A 16,938-nucleotide genomic window follows, 5' to 3' on the forward strand; every position below is an offset into this window, starting at 1 on the left:
TAATATAGTAATATTGATCAATATTAAAAAGTTATTTTCGAAAAAAGAAAGAAAGAAAGAGATGGAAAAGGCATACTATATGGTATAGACAATTACTATTGTCCTCTTGCTTTTTGTCTAGTTTGTGTGAAAAGTGAGAACAAATTAAACTAAAGGAGTAAAATTAAACGTATATGTCTAATCAAGTAAGATGTGTCTTTGACCTATATATCATTGAACAATTTTCACATATAACAAACACAAAAATCATATTTGTATGATATAACTATAGTTTGCATAATTGCGCTCCATAGCAAACATAAATATGTATATTTTGCTATACATATACAAAAGAAAACAGTTATATATAATTTGTTTCTGTTTCGGTATACATATACAAAAGATCAATTGTATAATCTGTGATTGTATAATGCGAGAAAGAGAGAAAGACAAAAGAGAACTGGGCAGGGAAATATTTGTATTGTATAATTATAAGTGTATAGGACGAAGATATATGTATTTGCATGTGTATATACAATTTTCTCTCGCTTTATACAAACATAAACACAATTTATACATTTTTGTTTGTAAGAGAGGCGAGGGAGAGACTGACGAGCGAGATCTGGGAGAGTGGCGAGCGAGATCTGGGAGAGGGGAGAGAGGAGAATGAAAATATATGTATATATACAATTTTCTCTCACTTTATACAAACACAAACACATTTTATACATTTGCGTTTGTATAAAAAGCGAGAGTGGCGAGCGAGATTCACTAGGAGAGAGGCGAAATAACAACAATTTGCTATGAGGTACAATTAAATCAAACTATGTTTATAGTATTTAATTTGAATTAATAGTTTGCTATTATATACAATTTTCCCTATATCATTCCTCTCGATTTTAAACCACTAAAAAGGGGAATTTTCATATAAATAGTTCGATAAATTATTTATTTATTTTTTCTAATCGATATATATACATTATACATTAATTATACATATATTATACGTTTATCAACGATGTTTAGTTCAATCAGTGAAGGAGCAACTATTTAAGCTAACTCTTCAAAAAGGGAAAAGGGATAGGAAGTATAATACCGACGAGTTTCAAATATCAAGGGATATATTTTCTAGGACTTTATTTTAGTTGGATTTTCTCGATTCAATTTTTTTTTCATGATATAATTATTCTTGAAATTTTTAGTTTCTAATTTACAAGTCCCACCTTTTAAGAAATTGGTATAAAATTCATTATACATATTCACTTTGTGTTTTTACCCCATTAATTATAGTCTTACATCATTTGGGTTATGAATTTGTTCGTTTTATTGTCATATCCATTCAAAACAAACAATATAAGCTGATATAAAATTCGATCAGATTCTTTAAAAAAAATTGTTTTGATTATTTGCAAAGATATTACTCTTTCTGTCGTCCTAATTAGTTTGTTCATTGTCTTCAAAAGACTCATTTTCTTCAAAGCCCAAAGATTTTGTTCTTTTATCCATAGACTCCGCTAAACACTTTTGATTGAAGCATATGGTGACCTAACACATTGAAATTCATTCCTCTGTCATTATTTGATGAGCACTCTCAAACTTAGACTTATGATTCATTTTTCATTTGTATTTCCTTCAAACTTAGGCTTTTAACCTACATTTTCATGACTAACAATTTGGGGGGTGGGGGGGGGGGGTGCTAATTAGGAAAATGGATTAAAGAAGGTGCTACATGATTTCCAATGAATAGGTTAAAGCTCAATGGAGTTGACTAAGGTCGTTAGGAAAGGAAAAATTTAGACAGAGTAACTATTCAAAGAGGGTTTAAGATCATTTTTCAAGTCAAGTCATATCTAAAATTTCTCTTCACATAACATACATTTGACGGCGAGTTCCAGACAATATGCATAAGCAAGAAAAATTATAATATTACCACAAAAGGCATCACAATACAACTAGCTATAGTTAATCATTCTCAAAATCAATTGAAATGAATGACTTTTGACAAACTATTTCGGATTAATTATAATCCATTTGTGAATCAAAAGCCAAATAATGAATGGATACATGACAAAAAAAGATTGATTTCGACATCCTTTTCACCTCATTTATTCAATTTTTAGAAATTCTTTGCCAATAAAATTTTTTGACAGTCCAGCTTTAGACATGTGTAAACGGACTCAAAACAAAAACTTAAATTTAACATTTTTTTTCTTAACAAAGTTGCCTCTCAATCTATCATAGAGAAATGCTAACTTATTGACATACAAAATTAATTACATGAATAGTAAAGTTTTGAAATTATGTGCATAATAATCGGTAAGAACTTACTAACAAAATATATTTTTTAAAATTAACAGTAACAATAAATGCATAAGTAATTTTTTATATTCTACTTGGGGGTATTTTGGTCCTTCCAATGCTGTTATCTCCTTCCTCTTTTGTCTGTGTTCTACTCGATGCTTTTGGTTCTTCGTTAAATCTTGCCTGAACTGAATTTGGGGATTTTTGCTTCTTTCGAGGATTTGTAATTTTGAGAGCCCTATTTTTTTTTTGGCCTAAAGCCACTGCTTTAGGGTTGAGCACCGATTTGCATATCTGAATTCTGAACTATGGGATTGGGAGAAGCTTCTAGAACTTCAACCAATGTCGGAAACAGTGACGGCGGTGGCGCCTCCACTTCCGGCAGCAGCGTCAAGAGATTTCCGCTGGCTGCGCAGCCGGAGATTATGAGGGCTGCTGAGAAAGATGACCAGTATGCCTCCTTCGTCTATGAAGCTTGCCGTGATGCTTTTCGTCACCTCTTCGGTCTCTCTTACTACCCTTTCTGTGATTAGCTTCACTACCTATCTATGTATCTTTCGGAAAACTTAAAATTGTTGTTTTTCAGGTACAAGAGTCGCTGTAACTTACCAGAATGAGGTAATTCGTTTTGTTAAGCTTACTTGCTTCTGTATGAGTTGTTAACTAATGAGAAAAATATTTAATTTTTATTTGATTAAGAGTTGGAAAAACCGATTCTTTTTGTTTTTAATTTTTATTATTGTTGATAGTGGATAAGGGACCTTGTATGTACCTTGAGATATTGCTCTGTTTAGTAGAATAATGAACTTCATGGCAAAATCCATTTGCCAAGTGATGTATTACTAATCAAAATGAAATTTACTCCAATTGAGGTATTGAAAAATCTGAATCATTGAGAAAACTGCAATGGGGAGTTTTTCAGCAAGAATCACCCTCATCTCTTACTGTGAGCTTTCGTAGAATGTTTTTTTTCTTCTGATCCTCTTTTGGCTGGGGTAAGACCTGGTGGTTAGAGTCTGGAGTTCTGTATGGGTTAGGATATCCAAGAAATAAATGAAAACTACAAGTGACAATCTGAAAATGACTGTAGGTATTAGTCAGATGAAAACTTTGTGTACTCCTTTTATATTGGGTAGGAGTTTCAATTTAAAGAAGTGAAAATGATTAGAATGACCTGGCATCACGAGGTGTGATATTATAGTGCAAGAGCAACTTGCTTATTTTGGTGGCTTATCATGAAGATGACCGACAATGTTATCAATTAGTGGTTGTTCATAATTCTACTATTTACTGTAGAAATTGGATGGGAAAGAAGAATTATGTTTTTCTCTTCCAACCATGCCTGACCTCAAAACTAATTGTATCAGTTCTCTCCTCTTTTACCCTTTCCTTTTCTTTTGTGGATCCGAAATGACATGAGATAGCCCGTGGGTCTTACTTGTGAAGCCTAACGGTTCTAATTTTATAAGTTGTTAACCTAGAATCTATACCACAAGGATAGTCATTACTTCCTAATACTAGAGTTGGCGCATTTTTCATTTCAGGCAAAACTCTTAGGGCAGATGCTCTATTATATGCTGACAACGGGTGCAGGGAAGCAAACATTAGGAGAAGAATACTGTGATATCACTCAGGTTGAATGAATTTATGTTTTGCTGTTTCTACATCGTGTCTAAGTGTCTTGAGCCGTTTGGCTTTTCTCCTGTTGTGTATTTTGTCTTTACTCATGTTTACTACTCTCTCCCCTTTAGTTTATGTTACTGAATTTAACTCAACACAAACTAGAAGTTTTATGGAGTGCTAGACTAGAACATTCTTTCTTTCTGATAAAGTAACAAGTCTTAGTCTAAATATTTTATACAAAAGAATTCAAAAACAGGTGTACTTTTCTAAATTATATGATTTTTACCATTTGATTTACTGCATCAGCAAATTTTGTTGTTCTTCTGTGCAAAAGTATCTATGTTCGAATTACAATTTGGTATTACAGGTTGCAGGACCATATGGACTTTCCCCAACACCTGCAAGACGTGCTCTTTTTATTTTCTATCAGTCAGCTGTTCCATATATTGCAGAAAGAGTCAGGTTCATTTACATTTCTCGGAGACTTCATATAAAGACATCCACACCTCTTACTTTTCCTTGTAACAATTATTTATTATTGTATGGTTTTGCAAACCACCAATATTTATTGCCTTTTATTTATGATGTATTGTTTTTCAGTTCTAGAGCAGCTTCCCATGGCATCACCCTGGCTGATTCAATGGCGGACTATGCATTTGGGGATGATCCTACTTCAAGCAACGAAGCTGAGGCGTCACCTACTTTTGAGATACACTCATCTTCAACATCCGGTCCATCAATTTCAGCTCTTTCAAGATTGAAAGCCAAGATAAGGGATTTCTGGTTGTATACAGTTCGAAGGTGGCCTTCGGTACACCCCTTTCTTCATAAGCTTTTGTTATCTCAGATTGCCGAAGTCTGGGCATTAAATTATGTGTTTCTCTCTGACTTGTATATATAACTCTTTGTCATAGATGTTATCCACAAAATTCAATGGATAAAGTTGCTTCAGTTAAATCTTAAGCTGGATTTCTTCTGAGTTGGAAATCTGTTTTTTTTTTTTTTTAAATTATACTGCAATTTGGACATTCTCTTGAACCTTATGAAGCATCTACGACTCACTGGATTTCCTGCAACACTTTTTAGACTTTTGGCGGCTGGTGTTAAACTCTCTGGATCTTGTGCACTCGCCAATTGTTAAGTCCAGAGGTCCTCGTGGAGCAATACTGCAAGCTAATAGTTGTGATATTCCATATACCTAGTACAAAAGTTTAGAATTACTTCCACCTTAATAGAATGTCTTGTGGCCCGACAAAACCCTATTTACTGATGGCTAACCTTGAAGCTGCCAGAACTGCTGACTGTCATGTTCAACTCCTTTATTTTGTTGTAGCTTGCCAAAGTGGCTAAGACATAGTTGACATGTAGAGATAATTGGGAAGTACCTTGAAAAGTATGTAGTGCACATTTGGTGAACTCTCCATCATCTTTCACTTCCAATTTTTGTAAAACAACATACATTCTTGCTGATTCTTGCAGATGCTTCCCCTTGCTCGTGAGATCTTGCAATTGGTTATCCGGACCAATCTCATGTTCTTCTATTTTGAAGGTGACTTTATTTGCCACTCAATAAACCAATTAAGTGCTGCTAGTTTCTGAAACACATGCTAAAAGTCAGTAAATTCTCTCTGTGTCAGGACTTTATTATCATATATCAAAACGTGCTGCAGGCATACACTATGTGTTCATTGGAAAACCTATGAACCAGCGACCTAGGTAAATTGCTTCAAGCTTCTGTTGCAGAAATAGTTGTATGGTCTGTAACTCTTTGCATCAGATATCTGCTCTTTGAAAAATGACTTCTTGTCCCTCTGACAAAATTTGGTAGATTGCTGGCTATATAATCTTCTTTTGTGTTCGTTTCCTTGTGAAGGAGAAAGTTGCACAAAAATGGTCTTTTCATTTGACAAAGATGACGTCCCTCATTGACCTTGGGATAAAATATTTTTGTATCAGTGCTTATTAGTTTTCTGCCAGCTGCTTCTGTTTTTTTAAATATTTTTTTTAATGCTTTTTCTCTGGTATTTTAAAGGAAATATTGGGAGTACTGGTCTTCAAAAGGAAAGACTCTTTAGCTTTGCCAAAAATATTGCGCATTGGACGTGTCTTCTACTCTATGCCTTGGGATGTGGGTAGTCAGATATTTCACTTTCATGTACTGTTTAAAACGTTTTCTGTATCAAACTTCACAGTAGTGGATGATTCTATGTCTGGCACATAGTCATTTCTGAAATAGTGATTGTTTGGCTCCTTGGTTTCATAAAGATCCCAGTTGGACATTATTGGCTGCTCAAAATGTTCTTGTCGTGCAGATATCAAATACTAGGGGTCTTCCTTCTAATTCAATTATGTATTCTTGCTGCTGAAGGTCTGAGACGTAGTAGTTTATCATCCGTTTCAACTTCTGCTCAACAAGCACCCTTTGGAACTTATCGAACTTCTGCAGGTGAAACTTTTTTGCATATACTTATGCTCAGGACTTTCTCTGAGTATCATGCGCTAAATGTTTATTTAGGTTTGTCACCCCAAAATACAAAATATTTTATTGTTTGAAGAAGAAGAATAGTTGTACCCATTATGGACTTCCATCATATGCTCCAAGGGTGTGAGTGTGTGACTGAGGCTTGGCACCAATAGAGGAGAGAAGGATTTTAATTTCAAAATGCAGTTTTCTATGATTTGGAAGATGCGATCATAGCAGAAAGAGTAATTATGCTTCATGAAGTCACAAAATTTGGTTTTGGTCTTCAAGGTTACTTTTGTGTCTTTGCAGTCATGTACCTTTTCTCGGTCTGTAACTATGCACTAGTAGATCAATATTGTGGTCTCTCTGTATTAGTTTTTCCCTTCTTCCGGTCTATCGTGGGTCAATTTTTTTCACTTTTTGGCTGTAATCTTTTCTCTTTGTATCTTTAGGCCGAGGTTTACCTGTTTTAAATGAGGAAGGCAATCTAATAACTGCCGAAACTGAGAAGTATGGATTGGTTGCTGAATCCACATCAACTTCAGAGGTATATTTCGTTTTACTTTCAAGAATTAAGTGTTCTACGTAATTCATTTAGGTTATTTGACCTAGAGAGAAGTGATAAACTTCCTTTGCTTAAATTTAATTATTTGAACAAATTACTCTTATGCTGTTTCAGTCTCAAGGAAACAGTCCAAGCAAATGCACACTTTGCCTAAGCAGCCGCCAACATCCAACAGCCACACCTTGTGGTCATGTATTTTGCTGGTATTGACTCCTGACTGTTTCTCTTTATGCCCATTATTTTGGTTAACAATTCATTCCCCGGAAAACCAGAAAGAAAGAAGAGGAAAAAGACATAATGATCTTACCTTTTTGCACTAATTGTAGGAACTGCATAATGGAGTGGTGCAATGAAAAGCCTGAATGTCCGCTTTGTCGTTCTCCCGTAACACATTCAAGCTTGGTTTGTCTGTATCATTCAGATTTTTAGTCATGGATAGGTCAAATATTGCAAAAAGATAACTGCAAAATAAATCATGAAGGACAGGTCTGTTCCAAATGGTGTCAAGAAAAGATTCAGTAGTGTACTTCATGACGAGAAATATGAGATCCTGTTTTCTTTTCTGTTGCTTACACACACAGCTCAGGAAGTGCTGTTGAGGTAAAATGGTGGTTGTGAGCCGTGTAAGTAAGGAGAGTACCACGAGTAGATGAGAAACTTTGGCAGATCATTTTATCGAAAGCATTTGTCGATCCGGTATGAGAAATATTAACTCAGATTTTACTTGGCATGTTTTTTCCAGCATTAGTCGACCGGGTATGAGAAATAAGAGTTGAAATGCAATGTAACATGAACTGCAACATTTTTTTAAATATATGAAAACATTTGCAAAGTATTCTTACTCTGGAATTTCAACACATATAAACCAAAAGATAAAGATGAAAAATTCCCTCTCTTCCAATGTGTGTGAATGTGAAATTGCTCTATTACCACTTCTTTTACTGCAAAATTTGACATTAATAATTAATCTCAAAGATATAATAGAATGTAAAAGCAAAAGCAAATCTTATTTTTAGCTAAACCATCCACCTATTTGATCATTCTAGAATGCATTTACTTGTTGAAATTTAATACGAGAATTACCTCTTGAAGAGTTAGCAGATATTATGAAGTAGGTTAGGCTCTAGTTCTATGGTTTTCTATCTAGTGATCTTTAATTCACTGCCAAGCTCTGAATGGGTAAGTATCGCAGGGCAAACAACTTGGGCTGGATCCATCGTTTGGATTATAATTGGTTCGAAAGTGAAGTGACTACCAAGGCCATTGAGATAATTGGGTTAAGTTCATTTTGGTATTTTAGCGCACAAAAACAAGAGCAAAGAAAAGATTAAATTGTAATTTACATCTCGAATTCAGATATAATTTTTTCTTGGTTGATATAAAATTTTCATTATACATTATTATAAACCACGATAAAACTTATCATGAAAAAAAATTACTTTATAACTAGAATATTAAAAAAAAAAATTCCAAATAAATGAAATTGTTTGACACACCCAAATAACTAATTTTAGTCAGAATTAAAATTTGTGATTAACGTTATCTCGTATCTAATTTGATGCCTCGAGATTATTTTATCAAATTATTTGTACTAATAAAATATTGAAATAAATCATTATTCCAGAGGAATAATGAATATTCTTTCCACGTCCTCACATCATACAGATATATACATCAATCACTATGTAAAATAAATTAGTGTTGGCACTTTTGCCTATACGTGGAGCCCCTTTCAATTAAACCCATAAACATAACAAATCAAACCGAACAAGTTTTATTTTTGCTCTTTCTACTAATGCTACCTTAATGTGCTATAAATAAAATCTTTGTTTGACCCCAATTTTTTTTTTTTTTTTTGAATATATTCAAATCAAAGAAATGGTTATTGAAGGGGTTTATTCTGGATTTGTGTGTTTACTTATAGGCTTAGTTTTGAGCACCAAAATTGAGTTGTGTTATGGTGGAATTAGCAGTGATTATGTAAGAAATTATAATTCTAATGTGGATATGTCATTGAACAGTGATGTATTTCGAGTGCCAACTGGTTACAATGCTCCCCAGCAGGTTTTTTCTGATTTTTATTTTATTAATTTTTGAGTTTTGATTTCATAATTTTGAGTTTAATTTCGTAGCAAAGTATAATCCGAGGTTTAAGTTGATCTTAATAGAGTTATAATTAATCTGGGATTGAGGTGTAATTGATTGATTCATTAGTTCTTATTTATATATTTTTGTCTTTTAAGTATTGAAAACACCTTGAACTTGACACAGATTATGAGTTTCGTCCCCTTAGCTACACCCTGATCTACCACATGGCATAACAAAACAAATGGTTTCAAACTCTGGTAGGAACATGGGGCTTTTAATAAAAAGCCGAGACAAGGGTTGAAAACACCCCTAAACTTGACGAGAATTTTGGGTGTATTTCTCTCATTGTTAATATTGTGGCATTTGGGAGCAGAATTTCATATAGATGTCTATATTAGTTGATTCTAATTCTGCACAGCTTTGTTGTGTTTAGCATCCACACGCTTTTGATAATCCCATTGTTTCTCGAGTGTCGTGATGAGACAAAACATATTACTCCCTCCTTCCCATTTTATGTGAGATACTTTGATTTGACACAGAATTTAAGAAAGGAATGAAGACTTTTAAAACTTATGGTCTAAAATGAATGACAAGAATTTGTGTGGCTATAAATCATTTCATTAAGGGTAAAACAGACATTTTATAGTTAAATTGTTGCTTAATATAGAAATGTGTCATTCTTTTTAAAACTGACTAAAAAAGAAAGTAAGTCACATAAATTGAGACTGAGGGAGTAGTATGTAGTACTTGATGTTACTTGTCTATGGTGCCACCTTGTGTATTTTGGTTTAGCTCATCCTGTCAAATGAATGTTGAAGGTTTACATAACACAAGGTGATCATGAAGGAAATGGCGTGATTGTTTCTTGGACTACAACTGATGAACCTGGCTCAAATGCAGTCCTCTATTGGGTTGAAAATAGTAATGTTAAGAGCTTCGCGGTGGGCTTTGTTGTTAGCTACAAGTATTACAATTACACGTCTGGATATATTCATCACTGTACCATCAAGGATCTGGAGGTACGTACAATGTAATTCCATTTGGGCACGTAATGTTTGTATTGAACAATTAGAAATGCTTAAGAAAATGATATTTTGATGATCTTGTTGCAGTTTGATACAAAGTACTACTATGAAGTGGGGTTAGGAAACACAACTAGACAGTTTTGGTTTGTAACTCCTCCAAAACCTGGACCTGATGTTCCTTATACATTTGGTCTAATTGGTAATGTCTAAAGTACTGCTCACTTTTTTTTTCCGGTCTTAAGGTCCCTCGAGACGATGATGTTTATATATCTTTCTTTAAGAGCATGTAGCTTGGACTAATTACATTAGTTATAGACTTTTTCAACTCGTTCTGTTTATCGAACAGGGAACTTGGTCAGACATACGACTCAAATAGCACACTGACTCATTACGAGTTGAGCCCTCTAAAAGGCCAGACATTACTCTTCGTTGGAGACCTCTCTTATGCTGATAATTATCCGTTTCATGACAACATACGATGGGATACATGGGGGAGATTTATCGAGAGAAGTGCAGCATATCAACCTTGGATTTGGACTGCCGGAAATCATGAACTTGATTTTGTTCCTGAAATTGTAAGCATCCTATTCGTAACTATTCTGGAAGATGACGTTTTTTAACAATGATAACTAGCTTATCGTTACATTTGTTGCTCCTGGTAGTATCTTGATAGTGCTATAGTTATTCCTATTCAGCATAGTCAATTTCTTGCAGGGTGAATCTAAGCCTTTCGTACCTTACAAGCATCGATTTTCTACGCCTTACAGAGAATCACAAAGTACTTCTCCGCTTTGGTACTCTATAAAGAGAGCTTCGGCCTATACTATCGTCATGTCTTCTTACTCAGCTTTTGGTAAGAAGTTAGCATTTGTTTAAAAAGTTGTAAATTATCGTCGTGCTATAAGTTTAGTTTCTCTGTATGTCTTTTTTTTCTAGGTAAATACACTCCTCAATGGAAATGGTTAACGAACGAGTTACCTAAAGTTAACAGGAGTGAGACACCATGGCTCATTGTACTCATGCATTGTCCAATGTACAGTAGTTATGTACATCACTATATGGAAGGGGAAACAATGCGAGTAATATATGAACCATGGTTTGTGAAGTATAAGGTGGACGTTGTCTTCGCTGGTCATGTTCATGCCTATGAACGATCAGTAAGTCTCCGCGCTTACCATACATGTAGTTACAGTCTAAAATTTAACAGCTTTTGCTTTCATCTGGTAATTTTCAAGCTAACTTATGTATGTTGTTATCTGCATCTTAGGAGCGTGTATCAAACGTTGCCTACAATATCATAAATGGATCGTGCAGTCCAGTTAAGGATGAGTCTGCCCCGGTATATATTACTATTGGAGATGGAGGAAATCAAGAGGGATTAGCTACAGAGTATACTTCCATCGTTTCAATTTGATTGTCTTACTTTCCTTTTTAGTCAGTTTCAAAAAAAAAATGTCTCGCTTCATTTGTTGCAGGATGACACAACCAAGGTATTCTGCCTATCGAGAAGCAAGCTTTGGGCACGGGATACTGGATATCAAGAACAGAACTCATGCCTATTTTGGCTGGAATCGTAACCATGATAAATTCGCTATTGAAGCAGACTCTGTATGGCTTCTTAACAGATACTGGAAATTGGAGGAATCCTCTGTAGCTTATTTCATGAAATGAGGTGGTCCCTTTATCGCGTTACTGAAAATCGTCTGGTTAGCAGTATTATAGATGTTTTCGACGTAATTTTATAGAAGGCTACTCAATGTTAATTTACTCTTGGAAAATATGCAAAAAATGAAGCTCTCTCAGCTTGTCATTTACACTATATATGGGAGTGATCATATGTGTAAATCTGGACTTGCAGAATACTGAAAATATGGGACTTTATGGTACAATTATAGACAAAATGTTTTGTTTATATTTCCTCTTTTGTTTTATTTTCTTCTTCCATCTCTATAACAATACTAGTTTAGTTTTCACGCGCGTGACCCATTTGACAACAAATACTAACTACATCATTTAATTATGAACATATTGTTCGTAGCTAATCCGTATTCTGAAAAGACTGAACTCAATTATATTATCAATTATACCATAGTTCAGGATCTTCCTATTCGTTTCCAGGAGCTACTGTTTATATTAGTCATGTGGCACGTAAGTTGCACGTGTATTTTTTATACATAGAAACAAAAATTCAACGACTACCTTCTTATGGCATTTTAAACATAATTTAAAGATGTTTCACATAGAACTTCACATTTTTTGCTAATGATAAAATATAAGTTACGCTTTTAGCCTTTTACGAGTTGATAAAAAATAAAAATCACGTGTTTTCACACAATAAAGATTGATGAAACTGTATTTAATATGAGTATTTATTTTTGTATATCCTTTATTGATTATTGTTAAACGACCCAATTGGGCCCATTTCATAAACTAAAATAAGACCCGAACTCAACCCAAAGTGCTAAATCCACAAATAAAGAAAGAAAGAAAACTAAGGGGTCGTTTGGTAGAAAGAGTGATAATGCAGAGATTAGTAATGCAGGGATTAGTAATCTAGGGATTATCAATGCAGTGATTATTTTTTATCAAGTGTTTGGTTCATTATTTCCAACCCAATCTTGTGTGTGGTTTAAGACTCTACAAGAAGCTTATTTACAATTATACCCTTGAATTATTATGTGGTTTTTTATTTTATGTATAGCATTATGACATTGTAGCACCCTATTTCGAACCGGCTGAAACAGTTCACAACATAATATGGCTAACACTCTGATTTTGGAAAAAAAATGCTTTTTTGTTTGAGTCGCCACCTATTTTTTAAGGAAAATATTAGGAAAACCATTTTTTATTTATGTAAATGTAAACTCTGTTTTGATTTGCGAAACCAGTGAGATTCTGAGTAAGGGTTTCGGTTACTCGAGGGGAAGGTGTTAAGCACCCCTTAGAGCCTATCCGAGGATAGTCCTTCAACTTAATTTAGGAAAGTATAATTAGGAAAACGTGTTTATTTATTTGTTTTAAAATCAATGATAAGTAAATTTTATTATATTTAAGAAAAGAGTAAAATACAAGTTACGACATATATATATGTCTATTAAATAAACTAATGGTAGTATGTTTATCATATAGTAATAAATAAGTGTACTAAAGTGTATGATAATTTTATATGTTGAAAAATATAGATGTATCTTATATAAATACATCCAAAATAAATGTTGAGCTCGAAGGATATGAAATTTTGTCGTTTTATTTATATGTAAAATTAAAGTTTAAGTAAAATAAAATAAGATAGAATAGTAGTATGTGTGAATATGTAGTATGATATATAATGTTGAATAAAATACATAAAGTGGAGTTTCCAAACAAATATATAAATAAAACAAACAGTAATAATACTAAATATCAAAATACTATATGAAGTTTGTGATCTTAAATGTGTTTGTTGCAAAGTATAGTATATTCACGTATGTTTTTTTTTTAAAAACGTTTATTATTTTATCTACATCTAGGGACAAATTGACGATAGATTAGATGTAGTAAAATAATATGTATATTTAAGTGTAGGGATTTATAACTTAAAAAAAATAACACTTGTAAAAAAGATAGTAGATAAAAGTAATAGGTTATGTGAGAAAAAATAATAATATAGAATTTATACCTTTATGTGCATGACATGTATATGTATACCTTGTATTTTGAACCTGTTGGCACATTTAAAATCTTGAAATAGCATGTTAAAAATATTTTTTAACTACATGTGATTTAAAAATAGAGATAGTAATAGTAAATGTAATTTCTTCATAAAGGCGTTGATCTAAAAATAAGCCTAACTATCGAGACTTATTCTATAGTCACAATTGTTTTTATTAAATATATAAGCATATTTCCCTACTTATTCCTTTGTTGTTGTTTTTAAAAAAAACATAATAATTCCACAAGTTAATCATTTTAAAAGTTAATTATTTTTTAGCCTTCATGTACCTCTAAATTTATTTGGGGAGTCCCAATTCATGGATTTTATTTTTTCTTACTTATATACCTAAATGAAAATTATTTCACCCTTTTGAAATTTCAATAGAGAGTTTTAGATAATAAGTTTTCCTATTCCTTAAGTGCCTAAGTCGATACATACTTCCTTTCCCCAATTTTGAAATACTAGTATTATTTTAACCTTTGAAACTTCGTTTGGAAAATTCTTAAACTATAAGCCCCTTCTCTTCAACTTAAAAGGCCTAAAAGAATGTTATAAGTAAAATGCTAACCCATTTTTTAGAAAATGTCTTTTGTATCATTTGTTCTAAAGGTGTCTCAACTAAATTCATAAACAAATAATATCAGTTCGCGTTAAATAAGCTTCAAAATAAAAGACAAACAATATTTCCAAAACTTGTAAGTAAAGGTTAGCCAATGTGTCCAAACAATATAATTAAGACTCGAAGAGAGGAAGGCTAAGAAATATTAGACTCCTAATTTGCGAGAATCCGAGCGTTGTGATGATCCTAATTGTTGTTGGCCTAAGATATTAGGCCAAAACGAGTTCCAAAGTAGAAACTCCAGCTTGTGTAGAGCAACAAACTAGAACTTCGACGTCAAGATTCTAACTTCAAACTCAAATTTAAACAAATCAAAAAACAGAGGACGAAAGATGATCTTACGATCTGTTCCCTGGGTGATTTCAGATCTTTGTTCGCTAATTTCACAATGATTTCGAATGTTTTTCTCTTCGTCCCTTTGAAAGAGAGCCAAAGTTTCTCTTTTATAGCTGATTTGGAGTCTCTACTATGTTCAAAAAAAAAATGATGGAACCTTACACCCATCAGATTAAAAGGGACGACTAGCCCTCCAAATCCGATGGTTCTTCATGCCTTTCACCTTTTCAGTCGTAGCAGCGGCGGTAGTGTGGCTTTTTAGGCCTGCCGTGGTTCAGAAAAGACGATGGAAGAGACGTAAAGTTGACATGAGAAGGATATGATGGAGGGACGGCGTGGGGAGATATATTGATGACCACCGGAAATTGCCATTTTCCGGTGGTCTGTAGGCGGAAACGATGGCAGAGGAGAGAGAGATCGATGGGAGAGGAGAGGAAAAGAGTTTGATGGGAAAGGGGCGATTTTTGGGAAGAGAAAACGTATGGGGAAGGAGGAGGTTCTGGAAAAAGAAAAGTGTGCGGATGATGGGTTGTACTATTTGGAAAAGATGAATTTTCGGGATTTAATTTGGGCCGTCCGATCATTTGATCGGACGGTTGGTAAAAATAAAGAGTTTAAAAATAAATATTAATTATATATATATATATATGTAAAAGGATGAATTAATTAAGGCCGTTAGATTAGATTGTAAGGCTGAGATCGAATTTAAAGAAACACGATCCATGTGCTCGCCTACTTGGCATACGTGGATTGGCCGGTTTAAAAAGACTTGGATTGCCAAATTTGCTCAAATTAAATTCATTTAAATTATAACTACTTTCTTTATTAAATAGCCATAAGTGATAATTATTTTGCAAGATTAGCTTATTTGATAAAATTAGTCACTCTTAAAATTAAGTTAATATAAAATTAGTAAATCATTAATTAACTAAGCTTTCCAAATATTAATAAATACACGAAAAATATCTATTGCAACAAAAGGAATTATATTTGAACCAAAATAGATTCAATTCTTAAGAAGAAGAACATTTATTTAAAAATGAGAAAGTAAGTAGTAATATAATATATTTAATTTTTATAAGAAATAACATTTAAGAAATAAATTTATCAAGTCAAATTAAATTTTTTTGTATTCCTATGAAAAAATTCATAACATATATATTTTATTATTATTATTATAATTATTGCTATAGTTAAATGTGGAGAGCCAAAATTGGGTGTCAACAGACATATTATGACATATTTTCATGTTCATTTCGTTGGTAAGCTTCCGTGCATTCCATTGTCCAATATTACTCATCACATTATCCTATCCCCTCAACTATGACTATTTGGATTGGATGGTTTTGACATTATTTAAGTGATACATCACATTTTTAAGAGTTAATATCTCAAAAGGTCACTCAATTTGGGGAATTTATCTAACAAAGTTATTAAAATTTGTTTTGTATCAATAAAATCACTCAACTTTAATCTTTGTATCAATAAAATCACTTGACTAAATTTAGCATTAAAAAAATTTAATATGATAAAATAAATTATTTTTAATATCATATAAACACTAATAGAGTTTAACTACTAAACTAAATTCGACAAATTGAAGTTTATAATCGGATCTAAATTATCCTGATTCAAACTGGCAAGAACAGTACCTTACCTAAATAAAATGGGGCGTAATATTGCTAGCCAAGGCCATTAATATTATATTGCAAGCCAATTTTATTACTGTCCTGGCCAGTTTCAGTAATTAAATTGGGACGTAATTCAATACTGGATTAGTGACGACTCTGACAGCCATTGATATGCTGCATTCACTATTTATTTATTATTTTAAATATGAATATAATATAAAAAATAATTTATTTTGTCATGTCAAAAAAAATTAATGATAAATTTAGTTGAGGGGCATCCTGTGTTTCTTTACCAATTATGAAAACTGCATAAAGAAATTGAGGGACAGTTCAGTCATTTTGTTGCTTTATCCAAGGCTTATTAAACATGGTATTAGTAATCCCTAGGTATCCTTGGTATTAGATAAGACCACATATGGTGTATTAAGTTATCCATGTATTAGGTGGGTTCGAGTTGAAATGTGCTACCAAACATTGTATTGAATGGATTAAATTTTAATCCAAGGACTATTTTAATTAATACATCCTACCAAACGACTCCTAAGTATATTAAAAGTCTAATTAGCAAGTTTAATCATCTTTGTATTTTGAAGACGCACACACTTTCACCCTC

General features: G+C 32.9%; 3 protein-coding genes across 4 annotated transcripts in view; 2 read left to right on the top strand and 1 right to left on the bottom strand.

Annotated features, from left to right (window-relative positions):
• The window catches only part of LOC125827712 (floral homeotic protein PMADS 1), a 305,579-nt gene that overhangs the window by 85,925 nt on the left and 202,716 nt on the right, over positions 1-16,938 (bottom strand). The window lies entirely within an intron of this gene.
• Positions 2,406-7,364, top strand: LOC125827685 (peroxisome biogenesis factor 10). Its single transcript, XM_049507004.1, has 11 exons — positions 2,406-2,784; positions 2,867-2,898; positions 3,825-3,914; positions 4,271-4,365; positions 4,504-4,714; positions 5,383-5,452; positions 5,541-5,619; positions 6,216-6,349; positions 6,820-6,914; positions 7,047-7,135; positions 7,259-7,364. Exons 1-11 carry the CDS (start codon positions 2,589-2,591, stop codon positions 7,359-7,361), a joined length of 1,194 nt encoding a protein of 397 aa, XP_049362961.1. The 5' UTR covers positions 2,406-2,588; the 3' UTR covers positions 7,362-7,364.
• LOC125827735 (purple acid phosphatase 2-like) lies at positions 8,776-11,965 on the top strand. Its single transcript, XM_049507062.1, has 8 exons — positions 8,776-8,996; positions 9,839-10,039; positions 10,133-10,244; positions 10,391-10,620; positions 10,760-10,898; positions 10,982-11,202; positions 11,313-11,434; positions 11,521-11,965. The coding sequence occupies exons 1-8, from the start codon at positions 8,811-8,813 to the stop codon at positions 11,714-11,716; spliced, it is 1,407 nt and encodes a 468-aa protein (XP_049363019.1). The 5' UTR covers positions 8,776-8,810; the 3' UTR covers positions 11,717-11,965.

The sequence above is a fragment of the Solanum verrucosum genome, unplaced genomic scaffold (genome assembly GCF_900185275.1).
Source record: "Solanum verrucosum unplaced genomic scaffold, falcon-dt-bn FXZP01000064.1, whole genome shotgun sequence".
NCBI lineage: Eukaryota > Viridiplantae > Streptophyta > Magnoliopsida > Solanales > Solanaceae > Solanum > Solanum verrucosum.